The 19,883-nt window shown below is 39.8% G+C and overlaps 1 protein-coding gene across 2 annotated transcripts in view; it reads left to right on the top strand.

Moving 5' to 3' along the window:
* HMGA2 (high mobility group AT-hook 2) overlaps nucleotides 1-13,310 on the top strand; it is a 136,900-nt gene extending 123,590 nt beyond the window's left edge. For both annotated transcript variants that reach the window (XM_079994409.1, XM_079994410.1), the window contains one exon: nucleotides 9,960-13,310. In XM_079994409.1, coding sequence (XP_079850535.1) covers nucleotides 9,960-9,970 — 11 coding nt within the window. In that variant the 3' untranslated portion in view covers nucleotides 9,971-13,310. The remainder of the gene's footprint in view (nucleotides 1-9,959) is intronic.
* Nucleotides 13,311-19,883: the final 6,573 nt, after the last annotated feature.

Here is a 19,883-nt window from a genome sequence, read left to right as displayed (position 1 = left end):
ATTCACTAAATCTTACTTTAGGGACAGATGCTTTCTAGCTTAGAGCCATGAAGACACTATGTAAAATTCAACGGTATCTTCAGACAGTTAAAGAACCCAGAGGATTTTCCATTTTGCAGCTGGAGAATGCAAGAGCAGGTTACACTGTGAAATGATATTATCTCAGTATTAATACGGACTCTTAAATCATAAGATATGTGTATGTCCACATGATAGCTGTGAAATGATTTATAACTACAGAGAGAACTCCTGCAGTGAACTTGTTTTAGAAAAGGTTACCAGATCTACATGCAAGCCACCAGTTAAGTTTAAACATATCTTGCAGAAAAGTTAGGTATGCTATATTTAAAGAAAGAATGTTTATTGTGCCCTTTCAGCTACTGCCGTTTGATAGGCTTGTTTGAGGATTAAAGGCTATATAAATTTAACAACAACACAAAATTGGTATTTCTAGTAAAATCTGTTGTACTTTTTTGCTTAAATTGCTAAATAAGCAATAGAGGAAAAACAAGCCAGTTTCCTAATTTGCAAGCAGTTTGCAACAGCTGTATCCTTGGCCAGAGTGTCATATGGGTGATTATATTGTAAAATAATACAAAGGAAATAGTTATTTTTAGGGACGCATCATGAAGATTATCAAAGTGAAACTTTTTTTAAAAAACAAACAAACAGGACATACTTTATTTTTATCACTCCTGAAGCATAAAAACAATATGCGTGTAAATCTGTCATTTGACCAATTATGTGAAAGGGGGTTTCAAAAACAAAGGTTTTTATAATGGTGATATTACAAGATAAAGCACACATAGCCATACAGTTGTCCCCTAAATCTCCTCCCCTTTTTCTAAAGGCTCTAAAGCCGCCTCTCAGTAACCCAACTGCTGTGGACTTCAGAGATACAAACTCACACATACTTATTAACTCTTTTTACGCATCTCCTACAATTTCTTTCCCTTTCTCCTTTCATAGCTAATTTCCTGGCCTACTTAAATTCTTCAAGGCAGAGGTCTGGTCTAAGGGAATCTTGCCTAACAGCAGCAAGTGTCTATACCAGGCTTCCTCAACCTTGGCCCTCCAGATGTTTTTGGCCTACAACTCCCATGATCCCTAGCTAGCAGGACCAGTGATCAGGGATGATGGGAATTGTAGTCTCAAAACATCTGGAGGGCCAAGGCTGAGGAAGCCTGGTCTATAATCAGTAGCCATGATTAGCCAGAAACTGTTGCCTAGCAATAACTAGATAAGCAAATTTTTACTTACATTGCTTGGAAAATGCATTTTTAACAACAACAACAACAACAACAACAACAACAACACAAATATTTTAAGCAATGCATGTGAAAAAGCACATACTAAACATTACCCCTGACCTAAGACAAACAACCTGTTCCCCCAAACACACAAGAGGAATCTTTCCAGAAAAACCACCCCAACAAAGCCTAAGGCAGAAAAACTCACAATACCTGTCAATATGCCAGAGTCTCTCATCAAATATTTATTCAAAGAAAGCCATAGCTTCTTCTTTCTACACTAAATTTGGCATGAGCTCTCCTCACAACTTCCTCTCCTACACTAAGTTTCAGGTCAATGAGTGGAGCCATTTTCAATCTATATCCCTTAGAACCTACTGCTTCCATTTCTCATTATAAAGGCTTAATACAGTTCAGCTGACTCTTAGCGTAGGGCAACAACTGTGCCCTCTACAAAGATCAGGCCAGAGACATTTTCTGTGTTTTAGACAAGTTGTTATTTAATCTTACAAGGAAACTAGATTGTTCTTGTGATACAATAAATCCCTGTCTTTCCATCAAAATAATGTGCAATTACCGTATTTTTCGCTCTATAAGACGCACCAGACCACAAGACGCACCTAGTTTTTGGAGGAGGAAAACAAGGAAAAAAAATTCTGAATCTCAGAAGCCAGAACAGCAAGAGGGATTGCTGCGCAGTGAAAGCAGCAATCCCTCTTGCTGTTCTGGCTTCTGGGATAGCTGTGCAGCCTGCATTCACTCCATAAGACGCACACACATTTCCCCTTACTTTTTAGGAGGGAAAAAGTGAGTCTTATAGAGCAAAAAATACGGTAAGTCACATCATGAAAGCAAAAATCCACAATAATAATTCCAGCAAAGTCAAGCAGTAGACAAAGAAAATAATCAGGCAAACACTGACTGAAGCCCACTTAAACCATGTAGTGACATATAGTGCACCCTGCTTAGCGAGGCTTTCTGTAGGATATGTGCCGTCTCAGACGTTGCCATCAGCTGTGCCTTATTTGAACCCTTTTGAGCTATATCACAGCCTATTTCTCTGATAAAAAATTTTCTGAGCATTCCTCAAGGAATTTATAGTCGTACTTGCTGAACTCTTCGTTCATGTAATCAAAGGGGAGGTCAAGGGAAAACCAGGAAAATTTGTGCGCACTCTCTTTCTCTCTCTCTGTATCCAATTCAGACATTGCGCCCACTGAAGAATGTGCTTGTTAAACCCCTTGTATAGCTGGGACTTCATTTTTCTTTGTGAAGTGGGCTGCGATGTATATGGCTGTGAGCTGTTCAGTGCTTGGAACCTTCCTTGACTGGCGCTCATAAAAATGTCACTATGCACTTCCACTTTGAAAAGCTCTTTTATCTTACCTTCCTGAAGCCCCCTTTCCAAAGGGTAAGCATGCTTGACCAGGAAGCAGCAGCTTGGCCTTCCCACATAGCTAGGTCTTAATGAGGTGTGCACAGCTCTTGGCTTTCGACTTTCAATCTCTTTCGTGTAACTTCAAAGCTGCTGTTTTCACATTTGACGAGAGGCCTACAGCTAGTGTTTTGGCTGGTAGACATGTCTCTTTGCTCTCTTGCATACGCAACGCAGCAGAGTTGATCGTAGCCATGTGTACAGTGGTACCTCGGTTTACGAACTTAATCCGTTCCTGAAGTCTGTTCTTAAACCAAATCCATTCTTAAACCGAGGCGCACTTTCCCTAATGAGGCCTCCCGCCGCTGGTGCCCTTCCACCTTTCGGATTTCGTTCATAGACCGAGGTAAAGTTTGCAAACCGGAACACTACTTCCAGTTTTGCAGAGTTCATAAAATGAATACAGTGGTACCTCGGGTTAAGTACTTAATTCGTTCCGGAGGTCCGTTCTTAACCTGAAACTGTTCTTAACCTGAAGTACCACTTTAGCTAATGGGGCCTCCCGCTGCCGCCACGCCGCTGGAGCACGATTTCTGTTCTCATCCTGAAGCAAAGTTATTAACCTGAGGTACTATTTCTGGGTTAGCGGAGTCTGTAACCTGAAGCGTATGTAACCCGAGGTACCACTGTAGTTCGTAAATAGGACTGTTCATAAACTGAGGTACCACTGTACTTGGAAGTTCAACATTCTTACTTTTGTTTAATTGTACATAGGATTGTAACCTTCCTTGTTTACCTTTGCTCTCATGCACCCTTCTGGGAGGGAAAAGGAGAAGCATCTGCTGCCACCACTGTGCCCTGATCTTCTCATTTGTGCCTGGCCCTCATCCATCACAGATATCAATGCAAAGGTGCCATTTGTTATCCAACCAACAGCTTCCTTCTTTGCAAAGAAGGTTGCAGCAGCTAAAAACCAAATGGATGACACCCATCTTTAAATATCTGAAGGGCTGCCATGTGGAAGGTGTAGCAAGCTTGCTTTCTGCAGCTTGAAGGAACAGATTCAAATTGCAAGAAAGGATATTGCAAGAAAGGATATACCATCAGGAAGGATGGTAACAGCCATTCAAGAATGGAACAGACAACCTCAGAAGCTGGCAGACCCTCTTCCACTGGAGTTTTTTAAGTAGAGGTTAAGCAGGATTCTTCACCTGCACTTCCTACATTCGGGGTCCTGTTCCAGCTTTCCCGCTCTATGATTCTGTGACTAATAGGGAATGGGCCCAATGGCAGCTTCTCCTTTCCCTGCCAGACAAGAGTATGATATAAACAAAGTTCTAATTCATGTGTACATTTACATGGATGTAAGCCACTGAATTCAATCTTCCTAATGTGCACACTGATTGGACTGTAGCTAAAATTTTGTTGCTGTTTCTCTTTCCCTTTCTAGTACTGCCCATTCCTAGTTCCCTACACCCAGGAAGACATATTTCCTGTTTATAGGAACAGAAGAATTTGCTTCATACCAAGTTGGCCTCTGGTCCATCTGGCAACAGGCAGTGTCTCTTAAGGGTCTCTGGTACATTTCTACCTAGAAATGTTTCTGCTCACTTCCTACTTTAGGCCAGTCACCTATTCCCAGCATAGCCCACCTGTGAAGATACTGGAGGAGGTATAAAGTAGCTGCAAAAAGGGACTTTGTTCTTGTGCCACAGGCATCAAATTTTAGTTCCTGAACCACGTTTTTTCTGTGCACCCCCTCAGTTAGTACAGCTAGCTCCCAGATAGTTTGCACTGGGAATGTTAGGTCTATAGCCACTTGTGATGGGAGACTATCCTGATTTTAAAAAAAAATCTGTTTACTTGTAAAAGGACATGGAAAAACATAGAGTCAATCACCATTCCCCTGCCTCAAAAAAATACCTGCTCCCACTTTCTGCCTCAACAGCAAAACCATTGAAATAACTAACAGGATGTTGTAGAATAAATTCCCTTACATTTTAAATATTGTAGAATAATTTTTATTTTATTAATAAGAATTTGTCTTACCAATATTGTTGTATTTTATACCACTCATTTATAAAACAACTTTTAAACATAGTGGGCCAATTATATTTAAGTAAGTTCTGCTTGATTTGCATTGACGCTGAGTCCCTGACAATGAATCTTTCTGCCTCTTAAAAGAAATCCAAGGCTGTAAGACTGCACCCACTTACATATTTTAAACATAAAATATGTGCTTCTGGGTAGATATACATATTATGTAGTAGCATCTGATCTCAGATTAACCTATATGTAAACAAATTGGACTTTGCTGTCCAAGAAACAAGAGGGGAAAACTACAGAGACTCTAACGGCTAGAAAAATGGAGAGAAACAGGAAATAAAAGTGCATGAAAGGGGAGGGGGAAACAGCAGCTCTTAGGAACCCAGGGATTCCTATATCCTCGTGTCCAAGCAACTCACTTGTCAGTCACAGCTCTGACTTAAATCATTGGTTAAAATCATGGAAATCTGGGTGCAGCCTGGATAGCTCATCCACAGAATCACTGAAACATTCCTTCTCATTTTGCTTAACAGCTTTCCTTCTAGGAGGACTAAGGTTTGGTTTGGTTTGTATGTAATGAAAGCTCAGTCTGGGGATTGTATCCAATGCTAGTTCTGCACAGAGTAAAACATTGAAATTAATGGCCATGACTAACTAAAGTCCATTAATTTTGGATACATCTGGCATGGGCTCAGGTGCAATTGCTTCAACAGCATCACTATAATCTGGCCATGATGACAGGTCCATTTCAGTGGATGAAACCACTGAAGCCACTGAGAAAACCCTGGGATTCAGAGGTATCGGTATGAAATTTATTTGCCTTTTATGTTGCTACTGATGTTGCAGTAAGCAAATTCTTGTCGCTGAAATGAGTGGATCATGTCTCCTGTTTGAAGAGGCACCGTGTAAATATTTCCATACCCACCTACAATCACACTGCTTTGCTGAGGAATACAGATAAATTATTCCCAGATACACAGCACCTCTTGGAGCACGTAGGACCCAGGGCAGAAGAGTTATCTGCAGATGCCAGTTTCCACACATGGATTGCCCATGCTGGATTTGAAATTGTACACATTCTGTAGTATCAAATAAAATGTGATCTAGGGTCATCGTTTACAGCAAAATGGTTTCTGGGATCTTTGTGGAAAAGCAGCTACAGTTATGATCTCAATGAGCTGTGAATTATTGATGTTTCCCACCTGGATGTTTCACATATCTTTTCATGCTTGTGCAACACAGAGGTCTCTTGCTTAGATGCAGCACCAGTAATGAGGTGCCAGTACTCATATCCAGTGTTTGAAACTCCCATTGTTCTAGGTGCATTTTGTGATGGGGAACTTTGTTAATGTGAGCAGTTTCTGAGCTCTGGGGACAGTACCGAGCCTACGATCTCAGATTAAAGCTGCAGAGTGAAAGGAGAGGAGGACCTTTTTCTGCTTTCCCCACTTCCAGCTACTCTCTGAAGACTGGAGAAGGGGGGTGGGCAGGGAAAGGACTAGACCATGTGGAAAATTAACATATTTTAGCCGCAGTTCATTCATCTTCAGCTATGTATTTTTGTTATAAAAAAGTGTGCCTAGATGTTGCATCCATAACCTAGGTTTAAGATGCCCTTTTAGCTCCTAGCTTTCATATCTCGGTTTCTAACACTGCTCATATCTTGTTACAAGTGTCATGGGTGTAGGGACGAAATGGCTGCCATGAACAGCAAAAAAAGGATGGCGATGGTACTCTGTACCAGTGAGTATCATCACAAAAAACCACTGATTAGATGAATGGAGTCACCGAGTCTTTTAATGGCCCAGTGACTTTTAGCACTGTCACAACAGATCAGAGGATGAAGCCTGAAATTCCCAGTGCTCAAACTAGGATAGACGACAGACAACACTGTGATCTTACTCCCAGAACTGGCACAGCAGATTCCTGCCATCCATTGCAGCATTTTACGTACTACACAAGTGCAGTAAGCAGGTAGGGCCAGCAACAACCACAATTGGGACCCCTCAAGCCTCATTAGAATGGCAGATAAATGTCAGTTTTGTATGTTTCCTTTATTTGGCGGTGTTTAATAGCAAATGAGCCATACCTGGGTGACTTCCCTCTGTCATTTGGCAAGGAAAGGATGCCAGTTTTTACTTACGATGCCAGAAACCACTGTAAACACCTCAGCTGCTAAAGCAGGGGCAGAATCGTACAATAGAGCTGGCTGGCAATTTCCTTTGTGAAGACTCCAAGGGGTGCACCATAGTAACTTGCTTTAAGATATGAGTAGTGTTAGGTGAGATTATGAGCAAGGCCAGGCAAGGAGCACGCTCTGTCTTGCCATTTTGGACAAGTCACTGTCTTTCAGCCTGAACTATAAAACAGGGTTGATGCGAGAGAGAGAGAGAAAACATGACAAGGAAATATTTGTAATGTATCTCCACCATTCTGCACAGGCTGGGAAAGGAGTTTCGACAGTAAACAATTACTAGCAGGGGGCTGTGTAAAGTTTACCTCAGCAGCAGCTTACGTATGGTTGCGCAGTGGAGGAATAGGACGATGGCTGAAAATGAGTTAGTGTGATGAGTGGAACTGTATTTGTGCAATATGTTGCTGCCTTTTTCGTGATTTAAATATTACAGTGGTACCTCGGGTTACAGACACTTCAGGTTACGTGTTTTTAGGTTGCGTACCGCGCTGAACCCGGAAGTACCAGAATGGGTTACTCATTTTGTACAGAAGCGCTGAATCGCGCAGACGCGGCGCTGCGGGTTGCAAACGTGCCTCCCGCACGGATCATGTTCGGAACCCGAGGTTCCACTCTAATTGAAAAGATAAGGTCAGGGGTTAGCCGACACTTGGCTTCTCTCTCTTTCGTCTGCCCGTGGCTTTGATCATGCTACATCTTTCTTTGTGCTTCGTTCTCCAGAGACTATCTCAGGGTCATTGCCTGTTTCCTAGTCAAGAGGTATAAACCTACTGGCTTAAATATTTGAGGCCCACAGTTTTAGCGGGGGGGGGGGCTTTTTTTCCCCCCTTCATGCTTTCCCTATTTCCCACATAACCCAGAGCAGACTAAACAAAACCAGTGTGAAATCTCATGGCTTGATGCTGCTATGGTTATATTTTTTAAGCTGTCATCCATTCATTTGTACTTGTGTTTATTCCCTGGATTTACAGCTTTTTCAAGCCTTTTTTGGGGTTGGATGTTTGAAACCTTTTGAGAGAGAGGGAGGGGGAAAAGGGATTGCAGTAAGCAGTGGCCTATGATTAAAGCCTCGCGTTGTTTCTTTCCCCCTGCATGCTGCTCTTGTGCAGTAGTGTCACACATGGTAGCATTTAGGATCCCCTTCACAGCTGAAGTGTTTCAAACACTAATGAATGGAAGTTTGGTCACATAATGCAGACAAGCTGTAAGGCATGCTTTGCTGAATGGTGTGCGGCAGTGGCCTGGGAAAGGAAGAGAGTTATAAATTGTGTCAGTTAGCCACCCAGACAAAATGAAGCCATGTGGAAAATCAAATCTATTAAAGTATGAAGACTGTTATAAGCTGGTCATTCTTAAAAGGTCTCAGTTTGCTGTACGGGTAAATGTTTACCTATTCGCCCTAGATCTTTTTCACATGCTGTCTCACAAGATGATGTGCAGCATTTGATAAAAATCAACTTCTCGCTCACAGGCCCCCTTTTATCAGCAATGTTTATTGTCTCCAGTTTACCACCCATATCCTGAAAGGTACTGCTGCACATTAATTGAATAAGGAGTGTAAAAAGGATGGCGAAGTACCGCAAGGTCAGGAGATGGCCCCTACATATTTTAAGACCAAAGGGAAGGGGGAGGACTCCGGCTGCTAAGAGACAGAGAGAGAGAAAGAGAAAGAGAAAGAAAGCAAAATGAAGCTGTGTCGGGTTTTTGTTTTGTGTGGTTAACGCAGATTTTAGACATTGACTTTCAAAACAATGTTGTCTTTAACACTCATTTTAGGCTTCAGATGGAGTGCCATAGTGGCACTTGGTTTAACAAAATCTCAATAATGGCTGAGTGGGACTATTGTGGTATAGTGTATAGTGTGATAGGTTAGGATGTGGGAGGCCAAAGTTCAATTCCGCACTCAGCTGTAAAGCGTGTTGGGTGGCCTTGCTCAGGTTTCCATTTCGAAGCCTAACCTGCTTCTCAGGATTGTTGGCTGGGTGGATAAATGAGATAAGCAACTATAAAGTACGGTTGTGCACTAAAAAGTCCTGGAGACAGGACGGATAACAAAAGAACCATTCACATTAGATTCACAGCCTTTAGAAGAAGCGCTTGCCTTCTCCCCCATCTGAAAGCTGGAATAGTTTGCATTTCTTGCCATCTGTTTTCCTCCATGCAGTTGTTTAAAGGCACATTCAATGCCTCCAATCACAGACAAAGTACAATACAAAGGTATGTCTCCCTGGCACACTTTGGTGTGATTCCCACAGTTGCAGTATTACTTGTAGTATTTGCCACAATTTTGTTTTTTTTTTTTAAAAAAAAATCTCTACAGGGTATACCAATAGTTTCTCATGGAATGTGGCTGTTGTTCTATAAACAGTGTATATTTATTCACTGAAAGCTACTTTTAGGGTCCTTTTTAGCCTCAAACCATCACAAGGTGGCTTCCGACATATAAAAATACAATGTACACCATCAAAACATCTAAAATACTAGCACAAATAACTGTAAGGACATCTGTAGTACACCACAGCAATGAAAGAACAATAAGAACAGCACTCAACCCAATATAATATTAAAATCAGGTCAAATAATTGAATCCCATTCAGCATCAATTCAGACAACAGAACCATGATATATATCAGGGGTCAGCAAACTTTTTCAGCAGGGGGGCAGTCCACTGTCCCTCAGACCTTGTGGGGGGCCGGACTATATTTTTTGGGGGGCGGGGGATGAACAAATTCCTATGCCCCACAAATAACCCAGAGATGCATTTTAAATAAAAGGACACATTCTACTCATGTAAAAACATGCTGATTCCCGGACCGTCTGCGGGCCGGACTGAGAAGGCGATTGGGCTGCATCCAGCCCCCGGGCCTTAGTTTGCCTACCCATGATATATATTCTAGAAGGGAAAGAAACTTGGAATTAGTTGATATTTGATGCCTGTTTGAAGACCTGCAGAGATTAAGCCATTTGCACCTTGTTTGGAATTGAATTCCACCAATGGGTCTCCTGCTGAGAATGCCTTCATGTAAATGGACTCTGTTGACTAGTTTTGAACCTAGAAGCATCACTAATTCGCCATTTTGGTTGCACATTTCAGGAACAGACTGAAGAGACATCCTCACAAGAATCTGCAGAAGATGATTAGAAGACCACACATTGCAATTTCTACCTCATCAGCAGTTGGGTCTTTTGAAGGGAGAAGACACTGCCGTGACCACTTGCTTCTGTTGCCACAACCTTTCCACTTTGGCCTGAGGGGGGACGGGGAGGGGGGGGAAATCACATAACCTTAAAAAGGACTTATTAATCACCTTTGTTGTAATCCCTTCACTGCCCCGGTTTTAGTGAAACTGCTGTAACACAGGGGGACACAGATTAATGATGCAACATTTAATTACTGTTTTCTCTTTTATTTTGCTTTAACCTACTAATAGTTTGTTTGAGCTGCTAAGAAAGGGTGAATGGGTCAGTAAATCTCTGAACCGGGTTTTAAGTCATTCACTGCACTGCATATAAATAAGACTTTTGTAAAATATTAATTATAATGGGCATTCAAATAAGAAGGCCTTGGTGTCTGACACCAGTCCTTACAACACCTCTGACAACCCACTCCCCTAGCTTAGTAATTTCCCTGTTTAGAACACCAAAGATAAGGATTAGATACTACTCTTTTTATAGCCTTGTTCTAGATTTGTGCTTGATTGATTTTTTTATTTTTTTTAAACATTACTAGTATTTCAAGATACATTGATGGCTGATATTTTTTCACTTAATTCAGCTGATATTCAGGAAAGAAAGCCACAAGAAAAAAGGTACTTTTACTTTGCGAAAGGGAAAAAACCCCGACAAAGATACATTGTATATTCACTAATACACATATATCTGCAGAAATAGTACTAAACAGAACTCAACAGCACACCTCTGTGGGAACAGATTGAAGTCTCTTCAGGTAGACTATGCTTTCTGGGAAGCCTCTGTTGCTTACAGACGGTTGACAGCAGACCCTCTCTCACAGCAGACATTTAACAGCTAAAATTTGAATTTAAAACAATACCTCAGAATTGTTCTGAATCATGGTCATAAACTGGAACCGAGGGCAAAGAGTCAAATTCTTCGTTTGACTTAACTCACTACTGTCGGTCCCGTTCTATTGTCTCTAAACAAATGGATCTCTGTTCTTAAATCACACATCTCAATGCAAGAGCCAACACCATGTACCTCAAGTGAGCTTGTTATTACTTTTCAGCAATATACCTTGACATAGGATGGTTTGCTGGGCAGCTTTAACCCAGTTACATGTCTCCACCTTTTTCACTCAAAGCAGCACTTTTTAGCCACAAATGCAATATTACCCCACTTTTCAATACTACCTCTGATACGTACCATTAACTCAACAGTCATATAAACATTTGCTGCTATAATCATGCAATGCAGATTATTATTATTGGGTAGGTAAACATTAATTTCTGCATTTCCCCCTTATTTCTACTTTTGTCACCTAATTTCAGCCAAGGAGACAATACTTTTAGTGTTTTTCAGCATAACCATGTAATTTCCCCCCTCTTTATGCCTTTACTCTGCTAAATTTCTATGTAATGTACCATTAACTTGAATATATTTTTGTACCGAATTGCTCATAAGGTATGTAAGGATAATTTTCTTCGATAACACTACATGACAGGAAAATAATAATAATTAACCGCAATGTTTAAATATTACTGTCCAAGTTTGTACCTCAAATAATTTTTTTTAAGGAAATGGACTAGTTGATTGACAAAGACCTACCTCCAGACTATAAATGGAATGAACTTGTTGTTTCTTTCAGCATTAGTTTTTGGGAAGATTGAAACATTTAGGACTGCAACAAATCCCTGATCAGAACTATTTTTTTTGTAAATGAACTTTGTGGGAAATGAATGCATTAATTACTTTCCTATTAAAAACAACCCTTCAAGGAAACTTGAATCTTTGTAGGTGGGAGGCAACAAGCTCAGCTTTTTGCATAATGCAATCACGAATATGTGCGTGTGTTTTAAAAAACTAGTAGATTGTATGCGAATACTTTTCAAGTATTTTCCATGTATTTTTCACAAATGTGACTTTTTTAAAAAAAAATATGTGTCAACCAGATTTATTTTAAATGCTTCTTATGTAGAGTTTGTTTAATACTTCCTTCTCTTTCTCCTTACCCCTTTCTACGTCTCTCACACAGCCGATATATCTGCTTGTTAACACGGTTTTACTATTTGGGCCAGGGGTAGTTTCTCAGGAAGGCTTTCTCCAGTATGACTCAAGTACTTAGCCAAATGCAACTAAGGAAAACTACTTCCTGGCTGCCTCACAATAGAGAACATTAAGACACAAGCGCCTCACTAAGGAACAAGTGTACTTCTTGCTGTGGGTCACCAAGAATGGAATTAGCGGCAGGGTAGGGGTGGAATTGGCATCCTTGCGTTACCAAACAGCCTTATGGGCCCTAGTCATGTCTATTCAGGCTGTTGCCCAGGATCAAAAGCACAGTGACTTTAGCCCCCTGAAAAGCCCTTCACCTTTTCCAAAAAGATTGCAAGGTGCTCTGGAGCAGCACCCCATGAGGCACAGTGGGTTACTGTTTGAAGAAATTACCTAATTAATAGGGACACTGGGGCAGGACTTGATAACATGCTATATTACCTCTGTCATGGAGTTTTCAGATGCACACAGGCCACACTCCTAAACTCTTGTAAGTGTCCAAGGTGCACCTGTATTCCATTCTGGAGGGGAGAATTTCTCTTCAGTTTTAGAGAGTGTTCTGAACACAAAAACTGCAAATCCCCATGGAGAAATGCATTTGAGAGACTCATTGAAGGGAATTAGGTAGCCCTTGGCAGCATGGTATATTCCCTGTTCTGGGGCATCTGAATTGGTGTAACAGCATGAGACGAAACAAATGTTATCAGTATATGTGGGTCAGATATCAAACTCCAAGGGACTTTACAGCTCTGATGAAATTAAATCTTATATTTTCTGTAATATTGTAGAACAATCAAAATACATTACTACCTCTCAGGGTCTTCTATACCTCATTTTTCAGACTGAAAAAAAAAACTGCTTGTGACCACTGAAACAGAAAGATCATCATAAAAATTTATATATATATAGTTTATTTTTGTGGGAGATAAATTTTATAGGACTGTTCTTTGCTGTCATTGGTCACAGCTAAATAAGACTGGACATTAACCTTTCTGCCGTTTCTGCAAGAGGGATGTGCTTGCAGAAGAAAAGTATCAAGATGTATAACTACAGTTTACTTTTTCCTGTTTTCCTTGCCTGTCTCCTAACTCTTCGCTTTGTTATTCATATAGAGTTTCTGACTACAACTGTACTTTGAATTGCTTGCTTGTTGAACATGTTCTTTTAATGGATTATCACCGTCTGTTCAGCACAATAAACATAATAGCCGCTGTAATCCCCATGTTGTTTGATTCCTAGCGTTTTGTCACAGCTCCATGAAATAAGCAATAAAGTTTGGTCCCCGTGAACCAAGTTTGTAAAAAGAGAGAGAAAAGAATGCATGCCAGTTATCTTTGTTCAAGCAACATGGGTGATACATGAAAGATTCATATCAAAATATTCCTAGGAGATATAGCCATACTGTGGTGAGCTTTAAAAAGTATAAACACACTTCTATATATTTATTTACATCTTCAGCAACTTTGGATGTACAGCTGCTTTGACCCAGCTCGCACAAGCAGACAAGAGTTTTGATAGCTCCACAGATCACACCATGGTCTAGACTGCCCCTGCCACCATGCATTTCATTGTATCATGGTAGCTACATGTTGAAGCGCTTTTTTGAAGGAGATGGTGGATAAATTGCTTTAAGAAACTACACTGAATCTACTCTCATTCGTAAGGCATTACTGTATTGGAATTCTTTGCAAATGGAATTGCCACATAGGATCCACATTATATGGAGTATCGTGCTCTATCTCACTAATTTAAAAACACTTTTCTCTGCTATGCACCACAGTATTTTACAGCAAGTGCATTTTTAAAAGTTGGAAGTTCCCAAGGCACATGTACTGTATAATATTTCCCTATTACACAATTAGGTAGCACACATCTCTAATTGGGTGTAATCGCATGGGAAGTGTTTGGTGTTTGAAAGCTCACTTTCCCTTTATTTTGCACAAGCAAACACGTGCACCATCCCACAAGCACAGTCATTTGTGCATAAAATTTGGTGTGCCTCCCCTCCAACTCCCCACTTTGTTTTCCTTCAAAGACGAGCAGGGGAGGAAGTTGGGGGGGAAATGTGCCAGGATCAAACCCGCTTCCCACTGACAACAGCAGTAATGGCACATTATTTGTTTACATGGACACATAACAGCACAAGACACTGCAAATGAATGAAAAAAACCTAAAGTGAAAGAAATCTGGAAAATTCCAGAATAAAAGGGCAAATGTGAGCTGGGATTATTTCGTTTGCACTCTTCGTCTCTTTGTTGGGTCCCCCGCCCTATAAATCCAGTATTCTTATAGTAACCTTTCATACATAAATGAAACATTAAATGTTTTAAGAGAAAGCTCCGTTTATATTTATTGCATAAAGACTGCAGTGAGCCGGCAACCTCCAGCACAGATTAACTTTTCACTGAAATCACTGGATTTTACTTCCAAGTAAATAATGTTTAGTTTTAGGATGTGTTAAAAATAAGGTCCTCAAGCAACTACTGAGTTGGGTGGGCTTAACTGAAGCCAGAATTTTTTTTTTCTTAGAAAATAGGTGTAACACAAAGTAGTTGATATGAAGCCAATATTTTTCCTTAGCAGACACATAAAGTTATATGGTGCATCTCTTGTGTTCCAAAGGAAATATGTTTAAGAAAGACATAGAGTAATTTTTCATTTTCTATGGAACACAGGAAGCATTCACAATATTCTTTCTATCTGCTTTCCATTAACAACTTCAGAGTTGTTTCCAGTCATTTTAGTAATTATCCTTGACCTGGAAAAACTGACCTTGAGCACTACATTTTCCTCATGCTAAAAAAAGAAAAGAAAAAAAGGAGGGGGATCTGCATACATCAATTTTACTCTTTCAATCCTCAAAGCTCTAAATTATGGATATGCTCAAGGTTCTATATACTCCTCAGGGATGTGCAATCCTGACAGTGTCTTGTCTTGAATAAACAAAGGCCATCAACGGCATTGCCAAATGCACAAATCATTTTGTTACTGCATACATAAATGGACAGCGAAGAGGCTAAAGTGACAAGTCTTTTTTTTTGTTTGTTTTGTTAGAGATGGGTCCAACAAAAGGCTCATTTAGTTGTTGGAATTAAAAATGAAAAAATCTGACAAAATGCACCATAATCAAATATATATCAGGTAGTCCCAGAGATTCCTCAGTCTTTCATTGGAATGAAAGCAAAGGTGAAGGAGGCAAACACGAAATTCCACATCTTGTGATATATTCTCATTAGCCAAAGGGGCAATGAGGTGACGGTAAACAGATTTTGAAGAAGCAAATGTTCCCAGATATCGCAACCGATACCTTGTATCTGACAGAAGCGTAGATACTGCAAGATCCACATTATAAATCCTGACCTCATCATTCAGACTTTATCAGTGAAGTTTCCATTCACTGGGATCATAAGTGCGCATAGCTTGTGACATAACAAGTCCAACATAAAGCCCTTTCATAGATGCTTTAAGCATTTATAGTTTTCCATTAAAAGTATCATGTTTCCATACTTTGCAGTCATGAAAGAATAAATAATTTTCAAAGGCTTACTTGATAGCAGACTTCTTAGTAGACCTTGGAAATATGTGGAAAATCTCCAACATAAAAGTAGCTAATTGACTGGTTACTGTGAAAGTCTTTTAAAGATCAGCTTCAAGGCAGGAAGCAGATACAATGCCCTCACACTGGAGTATTCAAAGTAATGCATTGCAATTTATCTTTTAGTTCTGACATTTTGACCACTTAGAATCACCTGTTAACTGGTATGCAAACAAAAACATTAAAGTGACATGGAAATGATTCTTCCGCTCAATTAGTCTGGAGTAACACCATTGAACACAAAATAAATCTTGAATATGACAATGGCACAAAGATGATAGTACAAAGATTGCCATGTCTCTTACACTTGAAAGGGGGAAGCACCAACTTTTAGATCAATGTAAACATTGGATTGATTTTAATTGGGAGCAAACAATATCCATGGTCACAAATAAGGAGAAACAAACCATCACATTCTCCATCTCCAGATAACTTAAATACAATTTTAATTTGGGAAAGATAGTTTATTGAGTACAATAAACTAAAACTTTCATCTTATTATATTGCTGAGAAGACACATAATCTTCTCAGACCCATATACGTTACAATCCGTGTCTCAGTTTTGAATCTTTCTAAAAGCTATCTTTCTCCCGCTTTGAAATCCTATCTCCCAAATGTGCCTTTGTTCAGGAGAGCTTCCTCTTCAAGAAGGTTTCCTAAATGTTATTAGTAATTAAGAGGAGGTTTTCAGTATATGAGTTTGCTAAAATAAAGTATAGCACTTTGAAAGACATCGCCATGGTGCTTAATTAAAGAAAAACTTGGGAAGGGCTGGTAAATAGTTTGACCAAGATCCTTTGTAACTTGAGAGACAAAAGCCCTACGGAGACACTGCTAGATAGTTCAGATCTTTAGTGTTGCAAACTGTAGACACCACAGGATCATGTTTGCTTTAATTGCTAATAACATTATTTATTGTTTATTCACTTGATTTGATGCAACAACACAGGGAAGTTGTTTTGCTAGCAAGTTAAGCAGAAGATGCCAAATCAACAAAGTGTAATAAAGGGCAGGATTCACCTAATGAACCCCATCGGCGGAAGTCCTGCGCAATTGTTCCATCTGGCAATCTAATATGCTTGCGTAGATGGAACATTTTGTAACAGAGCAATGCTGAATTCCACCCACTGTCTTAAATACACAGTTCACCCCAGTGATAATATGAAGCTTCTTGATACTTTTGCTTTGATGCTTCATGATGATAGGCTCTCAATAAAAGGAAATGAAATATATACCCTGAATTTCTCAGCTTCGCCTTTATTATGTAATGGAGTCAGGCACTGTGATCCCCAAATGCATTCCCTTGTTTCACAATGGAAAACTGCTGCATATTAAATACAGTCACACATTTTACATGTGATTGCCAATTTGCTAATAGGTACTTGTGTTGATTCATGAAGCTCTACACAAACTGGGCCCCCAAGTACCTTAAGGGTCATCTGATGGGGAACTTCTGGTAATTCCACATGTCCCTAAGGTTTAGTTGGCCTCCACCAGGGACCAAGTTTTTACAGTGGCAGGTCCTGCCCTGTGGAACTCTGCCAGATGAGGTTGAGCAAGAACTACCCATCGCTTATTTCAGATGACTTTTGGAAATCATAGGGGTTGGGTAGGCAATCAGAACCTTCTCTTTTTAACCAAACAGTTTCATACCCTCCAACATGTTCCCAATGAAAATAGGGACGTCCTATTTCATCATCATCATCATCATCATCATATCCCACCCATCTGACTGGGTTGCCCCAGCCACTCTGGGAGGATTCCAACATATATAAAAACATAATAAAACATTTTTTTAAAACTTCCCTATATCTTCTAAAGGTTGTACAGTTACTTACCTCTTTGGCTCGGTGGTACATAATTCCATACCTTCCAACATTTCTCTGATGAAAATAAGGGCATCCTAAGGATAAGCGGAACATTCTGAGGATCAAATCAGAAACAGGGACGGCTTCTGTGAATTGGTACTATTCTTGGAAAATAGGGACGCTTGGAGGATCTGCAGTATTTACTGATTATTTTAATGTGTGGCTTTTAATATTGCATACCGTCTTGATATAATTTCCATGAAAGTGCAGATTATAAATATGTTATATAAATATGTTATATATAAATATGTTATATATATATGTAAATATGTGTTATTTATATATATATATATATATATATATATATATATATATATATATATATATAGTTACTGTGGCAAGGATGCCCAGATATATGAAGTGCTTTCGTCACTCAAACAGATGTGCATACTATGTCACACAAATAGTTTCCCCTATGCCCTGCACACTCATGTAGGATAATAGTAATAATAAAATAATAGTGTAAGATAAACCTGATTTACAAATAGCTTTTGTTGCTGAGCTAGAAAAAGAAACACAGTTTGATTGGAAAAAGTCATTCATACAGCTGGCATCTAAATTAACTTTCTAGCATATAAAGACATCTGTGCCTTTAAATACATTTTCATAAAGCTAGTTTCAAAACAATGTACTATTTCAACAAAGAAAAAGTTAAATGTTTTAAAAGCTTCCCCCTGCAGTCAGTGACAAAATTCCAGCAGTCTTTATAGCCCATAGGATCACTTTACAGCAGACTTTAGATATACCATGAAAGGCTGTCTGGAATTTATTATGAAGCAAAAATGCCACCAAACTGGAAATTTCACATGGGGTGGGGGAAGCGATATTGTTCTTTTACCCTGATATTCTGAAGATGATGTAATCCAAGTATTATTATTTACAACAAATTCATACGTTATGCAGGCAAGCTGTTCTCAGGGGATATGTGTGGTAAATGGAGAATACCAGTGGCAAATAGAATTTACATCAAAGCAATCCTAGAAACCTCAAACACTCATTATTCTACTCATGACCTTTGCTTTTGTGCAGAAGGAGAATACAACGGAACATAATGGTAGCATTTACTGAAAACTAAACATTTCTATTTAAATGGTTGCTGAAAATGAGATGAAAACCTTTATGTAAACAATGCAATATATCCTTCTAATACTGTGCACCCTTGTTAAGTAGCAAATTGGCTATAAATCCTGAAGACATTTTATTAAATTTATGCCATTAAAAATGTGGGGTTGCTGAGGTGATAAAGTATCCATTGTGCACCAGGGGGATCATGGTTTGAATCTAGCGTAAGACACAAAGTCATGTGTTTGTGATCTCTCTTGAGCCCTCTGTGCTTATGTAGAGCATTTTTTAAGAATAATTTGCCCAACTGTCTGTCTCGCCTCAGTATGCGCAAGGCCATTGCTGTTCCCTGAAGTTTCCAAGCGACTGAGGTGAACGTTAGTCATTTCGCATGAAGGCTCACTTTTCATAAAGCCTTTTTTGTGAGAGGGGATTTCCACTCAACCTTCAGAAAGTTCAGATATGGTGACTGTTCTTCTGACTACCACATGCTAAAAGTTCTTATTCCTTGCTGGACTTTGCCATAGAAATTCTCTGGACCCACTTTCATCTCACATGTTTCTCCATCTTGTTTCAGGGCGCTCAGCGTCCATTCTTAAATCTCCCAGAGCAAAAGCCCTGTGACAGTTTCAGGCTTACTCCCAGACCCACTGCTACAGAGCTGGCCTCAGAAAAGGGCTGCCCATTTCCAGTCCAGGTCAAGCTCTGGCACTTCCCTCCAACTTACCAGAAAAGGAGCCCACAATTACCAAAGGCCTGAGCTCTTTACACCTCATATTTGTCTAGAAATTTCTCTTGCTAGGATCCATACGGCTCCTCCACAAAAGCTTCAGCTAATTAAGAATAAAACCTCATTTTCTCTTCCAGAATTAGTATAAAAAAGGTGTCTGCGTATATGTTGCAACTGGTAGCATTAAAAGAGAAGCATCACCATGATCTTATACAGCAACTAGGTAGTTGCCTCTGGGATTTCCAGACCTCTCAGTCTGCCCTGAATTCTCCAGGTTTGCCTGGGCCCTTCCAGGGGACAGGTGAAGGGCCTGAATCTCCGAGTGGTTGCTTTTAATTTAATTTATTTTTAAAGAAGACTGTGCATCATAGCTGTCAACTTACAGATTTGAAAATAAGGGACCAGCAGCCTCGAAAATAAGGGATCAGAAGCCAAAATAAGGCATTTTCCAAGCACAGGTATGTTCAACTTCTGAGCCCCTCCAAGCCAAAGGCAGAAAGCCCAGCCAGCAGCCAAACGAAGCCTCAAGCGGTG

This window comes from Podarcis cretensis (genome assembly GCF_951804945.1).
Source record: "Podarcis cretensis genome assembly, chromosome: 10".
In the NCBI taxonomy this organism is placed as follows: Eukaryota; Metazoa; Chordata; class Lepidosauria; order Squamata; family Lacertidae; genus Podarcis; species Podarcis cretensis.
This window is presented reverse-complemented; position numbering and strand designations above follow the sequence as displayed.